Source organism: Durio zibethinus, chromosome 28 (assembly GCF_047325235.1).
Source record: "Durio zibethinus cultivar Kanyao isolate XHJ-2024 chromosome 28, ASM4732523v1, whole genome shotgun sequence".
In the NCBI taxonomy this organism is placed as follows: Eukaryota; Viridiplantae; Streptophyta; class Magnoliopsida; order Malvales; family Malvaceae; genus Durio; species Durio zibethinus.
In genome coordinates this window covers 9,821,741-9,832,271 of record NC_143189.1, presented here as the reverse complement: position 1 = coordinate 9,832,271, position 10,531 = coordinate 9,821,741, and the positions used below count along the sequence as shown (strand labels likewise).

At 27.8% G+C, this 10,531-nt stretch overlaps 1 protein-coding gene across 2 annotated transcripts in view; it reads left to right on the top strand.

Annotated features, from left to right (window-relative positions):
- Nucleotides 1-431: 431 nt before the first annotated feature.
- LOC111280784 (adenine phosphoribosyltransferase 3-like) overlaps nucleotides 432-10,531 on the top strand; it is a 29,335-nt gene continuing 19,235 nt past the window's right edge. Inside the window, exons 1-3 of one of the 2 annotated variants that reach the window (XM_089757295.1) lie at nucleotides 432-684; nucleotides 830-940; nucleotides 2,340-2,432. In XM_089757295.1, coding sequence (XP_089613421.1) covers nucleotides 835-940; nucleotides 2,340-2,432 — 199 coding nt within the window. In that variant the 5' untranslated portion in view covers nucleotides 432-684; nucleotides 830-834. The remainder of the gene's footprint in view (nucleotides 685-829; nucleotides 941-2,339; nucleotides 2,433-10,531) is intronic. The other variant, XM_089757294.1, reaches the window with a different exon arrangement.

Here is a 10,531-nt window from a genome sequence, read left to right as displayed (position 1 = left end):
CTTTAAAATTTTAGAATTTAACGAAACTATACAAATTCCAAGTTTTCTTGAAATTTTTATATGAAGAAAGTTAAAAAGTGAAAATTCAAATTTAATTTTCAAATTTTAAGAAACAATAATAAACATTAAGTCTAATATTATGATGTTGCAGGTGCTCAAAATCAAATCCATCAATTTGAAGTGATAACATCGTAAAACACCAAATACTGTTATTGTAGCCTAATTCCTAAATATAATTAATTTTGAGAGTGACAGCAGCAATATCTAATATTTATCCTCTCAAATATGAAAAACAGAAAAAAAAAAAAAAAAGAAATATAAAAATTAGAATACGGAGGATATATATATAAATAATGAGCACTGAGAAGTTGGACCATGTTCAGTGGTGCTTTTGCCAACAAAGATACACATTATTAACAACCCTTTCTTTCTCTCTCTCTCTCTCTCTCTTCTCTTCTGCGGCCTTTGAAGCCAGCAGAAGTTAAAGACAGCATTGGTTTTTGTTTTAGGAGGGAAAAGAAAAAGGTCTCAGTAGGTAACCCACTAAAACACACTAAAATCAAGCTAATTCTTGTAAGAGAAACAAAAGAAAAAAAAAATGTTTGCAGGAGATCAGAATTGTTTGCAAGGTGTTGAAGGCCATATCTGAAACCATTATAGTTGTTCCCCACTTCCCAAAACCAGGTTTTTCTCAGCTTTTCAGAAAAGATCTTCTCTCTCGTTTTTTTTTTTTTTTTTTTGTTTCTTGTAAGCAAAAATTTGTAAAGCAGGTCTTTTTGTAAGTGAAATGTTTAACTTTTTTTTCTTGGGTTTTTTGTTTAATGTTCAGGGATTATGTTCCAAGACATAACAACACTGTTACTTGATCACAAGGCTTTCAAAGATACTGTGGATATCTTCGTTGAACGTTATAGAGATATGGGTATTTCTGTTGTTGCTGGTATCCTCTCTCTCTCTCTTTCTTTTCTTTTTTTTTTTTGGTTTATCTTTCTTTCTTACACATGCAATGCAAGAACGCTTTCTTTTTCTTGGTTATATAGTAGCATAATTTTGAGTGTTTCTGGTCTGCCCTTTTTACAGGTCTGGATTAATTGTAGAGAAAATTTTAATTCAAGTTGGGGGTTTTTTATTCATTTTTATCATGCAAAAGTTGAAACGTAATGTTTCTTTTGAATTAAGTTTTTATGATAAGAATTTATTTTCTTTCTTTTTTATATTTAAAGCATATATAATTGTAGAATTGAAATTTATTTTATTTATTGTGTTTTATTAGTTTATTTTTAGAATTGTATGATCTAATGTGGTTTCAGTCAAAATCATTACTTTCTTCATTTTACCTGTCCTAATTTCTCTTTGCTCACAATTTTACCGAGTATGAATTGAAGCACTGCATTGACTTATCTTAAAGGGAGAAATATTTTCCTTATTCTTTGAAAGTTTTGGCAATCTTAGCAAAAGGGATTCTATTTTTCTTCAATATTTTGTTCTAAGTCAACTGAAATTTGTGGCTGCTGAAGTTATGGTAGCTAGAATAAGTTTAATAAGCTCTGGATATTATATTAAGGTATTAAATTAAATCCATAAGATAAGCGCTTGAGTGGAAGTGACTTTCTAAATCCGTTTGAGATAACGAGCTCAGTTGAGTCAGTGCTTTACTATGGTTAAATTAAAAGATGAAAAAAAAGAAAATGCTGCCTGTTTGTTGCAAGAAATTCAGCTTTTGTATTTATTAGCAATATAACTATATTCTATGAAGGGAAAGCTCTAATTTCTTTCACTTTCACATGTTAAAGTTGATTTTAACTGTTTGAGTACTAAATTTATATCTTAAATTATAAGATACTATTGGTGACTATGGAAAATTTATTTGTTTTGTACTATTTTTTTAACTATTTGAGTTCTAATTATTGAAGTATAGAGTTTCGAGGATGAATGGGGAATATTTGTCTAGGTCTAAAAAATTTTGCCTATGATGACATCGTCTAGCTTTGTGAGGGTACAACTATAATCTTCGTCCATGGCTCTTAGTGGCATTTGGACCCCAAATATATAGTCATGATTGTGGGATGGAATTATTAAAAGTAGGGAGGACACCTAGAGCACCTGGGCTCACTCGAGTGTCTCATTTGATTGGCTAGTTGGTTCATCCAACTCCTAAAACTGATTTATTTATCGTATTTCCTTTTCCTTTGTTTAACCAATCATCTATATTGTTTAATAACTCTAATTGTTTTTGTTGTTTTTAGGGTTAGGTTAGATGCTAAAGTATTCTAAGTGTTGAAGTTGGCTTTGTTATTGCTTACTCTGATAGTTGCTCACATGGTCCATTTACATTCTAGGCGTTGAAGCTAGAGGATTTATGTTTGGCCCCTCAATTGCACTGGCTATTGGTGCTAAGTTCGTCCCTTTACGTAAACCAAGAAATTTGCCTGGTATGCTTTTCAATGTAACTGCTAGTATAAGCCATACATCAAATTGCATAGTCTTGACGAATTTGATATCTAGCTTTTCACCTGGATTGATTAATGAGACCAATATTGTTTGAATTTTGACTTAAAAGTGAAAAGCCTTGTTTTTTACCAAGATTTTGGATGAAAAGTACAATTTTGATATGCTTGTCTTCTTGAAAAGAGTCAATACTCAATATTATATTGCTAGCTGCATTAGCGAGGATTTATGCTTTTCCACTTATTTTATCCATTGCTTCCTCATTTAAATTTGTGGAGCTTGAATAGAAAATAAACTTTGGTCTATTAGATCACTTTAAGGCATTTATAAGAAGCATGCTAGGTTGGGAAACACTTAAAGAGGCAAATCACCTACAATTTCAGCCTGAAATGCAGAATCTAACCCTTGTTGGTGCCAATGAAGTGTGAGAAAGAAGAGTGGGAAACATGGCAGGAGGGTGTCCCTTGTACTTCCTTATTTCATATTAACAAAGTTTCTTATGCCACTTAGATATATAAGCTATGATCACTGAAAAGAGAATACTTAACAAATATACTAAAGGTACTAAAGAGGACTTTGGAACCTTGCCGAGAGAAAAAGGGAGAAGTTTCTTAACGTATAAGTTCGTAAACCTATCGCTACACATAACTTTAGGAGTCATTTTACCAAAATTTTTTTTAATCTAAGTGTGATTGGTCATTTAAGTAAATCTATCATTTTGAAAAAATTCTAAGTTTGACTAAGGATCTTTAAAAGAATCGGTTTTGATCTGTATTTTAAAACTAAGTTCAGGAGTTCGGTTATGTATTAAGAATGTTATAGCATCCTCATAACATCCTTCCTAAGATAGTACCATTTAATCTAAATTATTCTAAGGATCTTTGGTTTTAATGGTTTTCTATTAAATTTTAATGTCTAAATATTGAAAATAATTTCTAAGATTTTTTCATAAATCTGGTAGAATTCTTAAAAAGATTTTCTCATCTCAAAGGTATTCAAAAATCACATTTGTTTTCTTAAAAAGATTCAGTGGATGGACGATGACTTAATCATTTATTTTTATTAAATTTTGCTTTATTGAAAAAATATATAATTTTTTTATCATTTGAGACAAATTTAAAAATATTTTCACTTAAAAATTTTTTAGATAATCATTCATTTGCGATTATTAGAAATTTTATTCTCGTAATTTATTCTTTATTTTAGGTAAATTTTCTATATTTGAATTTTTATTGTATCTAAAATTTTCACAATTTAGGCTAAATTTAGAAATAGTTTTCTCAGAATTTAGACTCTTATTGTCGAATTTTATGCATTATTTTTTTCTAATTTTTTAAAAAAATGTCACTTTTTTTAAAATCTCATCTAAATTCTTTCACAATTTAGGTTGAATTTAGAAAAGCTTTTACCTAAAAATCTTCTCAAAATTCAACCATTTGTAACTTTCTTGGGATTTTATCATTAGATAATTGTTATATATTTTCAATCAAATTTATAAATTATATATATATATATATATTGGTTTGAAAATAAATTCAATTACTTTTATTGAAATTTCATTTAAATCACTTTACCATTTGGGCTAAATTTAGAGAAATTTCTCCTCTAAAGATTTCTTAAAAAAATTTACCATTTGAAATTTTTAAGAATCTCATCATTGGATAATTGTTAATTCATTTCCAAAATGTTAGTAAATTATTTAGATTTTTTACTTTGAAAATAAATACTAATTATTGTTATTGAAATTTTATTTAAATTTTTTCTCAATTTGGATCAAATTTAAAAAAATTTCTCATCTAAAAATTTTTTAAAAATTATCTATTTATAACCTCTAAGAATTTTATTTTCAGATAATTATTATTTTTTCTCAAAATTTTATTAAAGTTTTATTATATATATTTTTTATAATTTAGAATAACTCACTCTAGGTCTTCCTAAAAAATTTAATTATGTAAAAATATTTCAAAAATAAATAAATAGTAAAATATAACAAAATAAATAAATAATCATAAATAAATAAAATTACCAAAAAAGATTAGGCTTTGCTTAGTTTGGTAAACGGTTCTGCTGCTGGAAAGAAATTAGTTAAAGCAATTTAAATTGCGGCTCAACTTGACTTGGGCACTAGTAGCTGGAACGGATTGCATGTCTAGTCAAATGATGTGGGTCATATCTGAATTTGGGGCAACAAGCGGATCCTGGAGGTTTTACGCTCAAAAAGGGTTCGTTTCTTATTGATATATAAGGCCAAATATTTTTTTCTCAAATTTTTTTTTGTATTTTCTCTTTCAATTTTCTCTCTCTACCAGAATGCTATGCCTTCTCTTTAGAATTTTGGTCATCGACGATGGCCAGTCCACCATGATTTGGAAATTGATGTTGAAAAATTCAAGAAGCTGTCGAAAAGTTCCAACGTTGTTGAAAATTGCAAATTTCACTGGAAAACTCATTGAAAAATTTAAAGTGAATCGAAAAATTCAAAAATTTTTTCTACAATTTTCCAAAAAAAGCTAGAAACATTGATTAGAACTTTTTGAACTCTTGAATCCTTTAATAACCCCAATATCTCATGAATAACAAATTTCAAAGAATAAATTTCTCCCAAACCTTATTGCCAGAAATAATTTTTATTGCTTGTTTGCTCAATTGCTTTTTCCTTTGATTTTTTTTGTGTTTCTCGATTGTTTCTATGTGATTTCTCTATGTGTGCCAATCTATTTATAAGGTTAGAAGTTTTTCAGAGATAAGAATTTAGGATCAGATTGAATTTAAAAAACATGAATTATCTTCCAAAATTTACCTACAATACATAAGATTATCAACACTTTAGCCAATAAAATTTTAACTCTCGGTTTTCCCTTTTTTTTTTTAACAATTAGTCATTAATCAATCCAAAAACAAGATAAGTAAAACTAAATAATTAAATTAACCCAAAAAGATAAACAACAATAAAATTAAAATTAAAAATGTACTGATAAAATTGAAAATAAAAGAATAGGGTAAAAATAAAATGAAATATACATATATATAAAAAAATTTCACAATTGGGCTTGAATTGAGTTTGAGCCCAATTGGTTTTAGGCCCTAGCTAAATAGGGCTTGGTCATAGACACTCATTACATTTGGGTCTAATAAAAATTTAAAGATTCTAAAAACCAAGGATTGTCAACTTGAAATTCAAAGATTCACAATTTGACATTCGAGGATTCACAATTAGAGTCAAAGGTTCGCATTTCCAATATTTGCAAAGTTAAAAAATTTGTCAGTTTTAGAAGTTCGCAAGAATTGACTATTCACAAGAATTGAAATATTTTTAAGATTTTCAGATTCGTAAGAATTGAAGATTTTCAAATTTGCAAGAATTAAATATTCACAAGATTTTCAGATTCGTAAGAATTAAAAATTCACAAGAATTTAAAATTCGTAAAATTTTTAGATTCGGAAGAATTTTACATTAATAAGATTTTCAGATTCGTAAGAATTTCAAATTCATAATAATTTCAAAATTGTAAGAATTTCAAATTCACAAAAATTTCAGATTTGCAAGAAACAAAGATTCGCAAAACTTTCCAAATTTACAATTGTAACTTTTAGAAATCCATATCCAGAATTCAAAGATTCATATCCGAAAGATCTTTGTTAGTGATTTACATCCAAAATTTAAAGATTCCCACTTGAAAAATTTAGGGATTCACATAAAAAATTTTAAGGCTCACATCCAAAATTTAAAAATTTGCATTAAAAAATTTTTGAAATTTTTAGAAGTTCATATCCAAAATTTCAAAAATTTTCATTCAAAAAACTTTAAAATTCACATATAAAATTCAAAGATTCGCAATTGAAACTTTTGGATATTCACATTCACAATTCAAATATTCTCATTCAAAACTCAAACATTCACATTTAAAACTCAAAGATTTGAAAACTCTTAGAAATTATGCCTAGAGGGTTTACAAATCATTCTCAACATTGAAAATGCCCTTTCAAAACAAAAGTTCCACAATTTTAAAGTTTTAAATGTTTTCCTCATCTAAAAAAATCATAAAACATTTTCTCATTTAAGGATTCAAAATCTTATCTTAAAATGCTTTCCTCATTCGAGGACTCAAAAGTTAAAAATTTTTATCATGAAAATTCTCAACTTCTCATTAAAGTCAAAATTTTGTATGTAATGAATGCCATGATAATAATGTAAATGCCTTCTAAATGATGCAAATACAAAAATTCAACTTCTCACTAAATAATACAAATGCATTGTTCAAACAACAATACAAATGCAATGCATATAATGCAAATGTCACTAAAATCAATGCCATGAAATTTCAATTGTGGTAATAAGGTTCTCAAAACTCCACCAAATTCATTATATTCAACACTTGATCAACACATTTGTCTTTTCAAATCATTTTTTCAAGCTCTTTTCATCTTTTTTCACTTTCTTTTTGCCCTTGTCATCCTAGATTTCTCTTTAAAGAAATGCAAGAATCTTTTATGAACATTATCAATAACTTATTTATCATCATTTCAATTCATGACAAATATAATGCAACCATACATTTCCTCAATTTATTCTAGGGGATGTAAAAATGAGAGGGGATAAGGTAAATTGAAAGAAAATGTGAGCAATAAAATAACAAGTCTAGTAAAAATAGGTAGATAAACAATTTCAAAGCATGTCACTGGATAAGTGTTTGGATGGTGTCATGTATATATCCGTAAGTGTATCACTAGACATAGACTAAAGGAGTTGCCATAAATATTTTTTGTTCAAGTGTGATTGGTGTTAGAGATTTTCAAAATAAAATATGGGAAATAATCTCACGTTAGAAAAGAAATAACGACAAATAATTAAGTCTATTCAAAATGAACAGTGGCAACTATTCAAAAATAAACAGGTTTTGTCTATTCAAAATAGACAGTCATGTCTATAAGGAAGGACACTTATCTATTTTTAAAAGGCTTATCTAGTTTTTCGAAAACATAAAGAAACAATTTTTTTATAAAAGTCCAAATTTCTTTTATAAAAGTTTTGTTGCAAAAAACTTTTATAGAAGTTTAGTAATCTTGTGATACACCAGTGATTGCTTGCTGGACTGATTTCATCAATGCAAAATGTAGTCAGTCACTGGGCTTCATTGTATCTTCAAGATTTATTGCCTGCAAACCTGTTGCACACCTATTAAGTAAATAATACAATAAGGACAAATAAAACCTTAAGGAAATAGTGGCACTATTACATACCTTGGAGCCTTTCCTTAAAATTTCAAATTTATCAAAAGAGTAATTTTAATTTTTCAGTGTTTGTTTTAACAATCTTAAGGTTTTATCAGGTTCAACAATGGCTACTGAAACAACGCTTAGGGAATTGGCTTCTAGTTTTGTCAAATTGGATTGTTTTGATGGTGGTAATTTTTTAAAATGGCAGAAAAGGATGCATTTTCTGCTTTCAACCTTGAAGGTTGTATTTGTTCTGACTACTTTCAAGCAAAAAAAAAATGAAATATAATTTATTGCTGCAACAAGACAGAGGCAGAAAAAAGATAATGCAAACTACATATGTAAAGGCTATATTTTAAACAATCTATCTAATACCTTTTTAATACATACCAAAATGAGATTACTGCAAATGAGTTATGAGACAAATTGGAGATCAAGTATATGATCAAGGAAGCAACAAGTAAAAAAATTTTCGTTAGGCATTTCAATAATTATCATATGATTAATGGACATTCTATGATTGAACAACTGCATGAAATTAAAAGAATGCTTAATCAACTTAAACAATATGATATGAGTATGAATGAAACAATTATTGTGTCCTTTGTAATAAACAAACTTCTTCCATCATGGAATGGCTTTAAAAGAAGTCTGAAACATAAAAAAGAAGAAATCACTCTTAAGGCTTTGGCTAATCATCTTTGAATTGAAGAGAAATACAGAAAACAAGAATAGAATTCCAGTTCTGATGATGCCAAAGTTCATGTTTTAGAGGAAAGATAGACTATAAAGCTTAACTAAAAGAAGCTCAAGTTTAAGCAGATTACAATGGACCTAAATTCAAGAAGAATAAGAAAGGCTCATGTTACCATTGTTGTAAGCTAGGACATTTTAAGAAAGAATGTCAGTTACTACAAAAGAAAAATGATTCTTCAAAAGGGGATACTTTTGAAATTTTTGTTGCCATGATTTTCGAGATCAACATGCTTGAAAATGATGAATCTTGCTAGGTTGATTTTGGGGAAACAAAGCATGTGTGTAAGGACAAAAGTATGTTCACAATATTCAAATGAAGTGAATATGGTAATGTCCTTTACATAGGAAATTCTTCTATAGCAATAATCAAAGGTAAAGGGACTGTTGACCTTGAATTCACTTCTGAAAAAACTCTAACTTTGAATAATGTTTATTACGTACCAAAAGTTAGGAAGAACTTAGTGTTTGAAAGTCTGTTTAACAAGTTTGGTTTTAAACTAGTATTCAAGGCAAATAAATTTATTTTGTTTAAAGGGAAAATTTTGTTGGGAAATGATATATGTATGAGTGAATATTCAAACTTAATATTATTAATAAAAAAAAGATGTTGTTTCTATTTACATGGTTGAATCTTCCTATTTATGGTATTATAGATTAGGTCATTTAAATTATAGAAAATTACATGATATGAGTAAGCTTCTATTAATTCTTGAATTTAGTCAAGACATTAATAAATGTAATACATGTATGTTGACTAAGATTATCAAAAACCTTTTTCTTAAGGTTAAAAGAAACACAAAGTTACTTGAGTTAATTTGTAGTGATGTTTGTGATATGTATAACACTTCTACATTATTTAGAAAAAAATATTTTGTCACATTTATAGAAGATTGTACTAGATATTGTTATGTTTATTTGTTATTGTCCAAAATTAAAGTACTTGATAAGTTCAAAATACATAAATCTAAAGTTAAACTTCAGTGTGAATCTTTTATTAAGTGTTTGAGGTCAAATAGGGGTGGAGAATATTATAGTCCAAGTTACTCTGAATCATTGGAATAATCCACCAAGTTATTGCTCCTTATACACCACAACAGAATGGTCTAGCTAAAAGGAAAAATAGGATCTTAACAGAAATGGTAAATGCAATGTTATCATATTCTAGTCTTGGACAAGAATTTTGGAGTGAAACTTTATTAACAGCTTGTCATATACTAAATAGAATTCCTAACAAAAAAAACAAAAAGAACCTCATATAAGCAATGGAAGAAAAGAAAACTAAATCTTAATAATTTAAATGTTTGAGAATGTAGAGCTATAATTAAAATTCTAGAACCCAAAAGGAAAAAGTTGGGTGAAAGAGGAATAGAATGCATATTTATAGGATATGCATAAAATAGTAAAGCATATAGGTTCATGGTTATTAAACCAAATGATTTAATTTCAATTAACACTGCTATTGAATTAAGAGATGCAATTTTTGATGAAAATAGATTTAAATCTATTTCATGACAACTATAGGTAATTCATCCTACAAGTGGAAAAAAAATTCCAAATCCATTGAAATAAATTAAAATTAGTGATGAATGTTGTTAAGAAATAAGGACAAGTAAAAGGGTTAGAAAGGTAAAAGATTTTGGACCAGATTTTTTTATATTCCTTATGAAAGGGATTAGTGAAAGCATAAACAATAAAATTCTTTATTGTTTTAATACAGAGTTTGATCTTGTTACATATGAAGAGGCAATGAAGTCTCAAGATTTTTCTTTTTAAAAAGAAGTAATAAATGATGAAATACACTAAATAATAGAAAATAACACTTGGATTTTGGTTGACCTCCCACCAAGTTCTAATCCAATAGGCTGTAAATGGATTTTCAAAAAGAAAATGAAGGTGGATGGGACCATAGATAAAATTAAAGCAAGGTTGGTAGCCAAAGGCTTTACACAAAAACAAGGATATACTACTTTGATACTTATACTCCAATAACTAGAATTGTTACAATTAGGCTTCTACTTGCCTTGATTTATAATTTGATTATACATCAAATGCATGTAAAGATGACATTTTTAAATGGTGAATTAGAAGAGGAAGTATATATGGAACAACT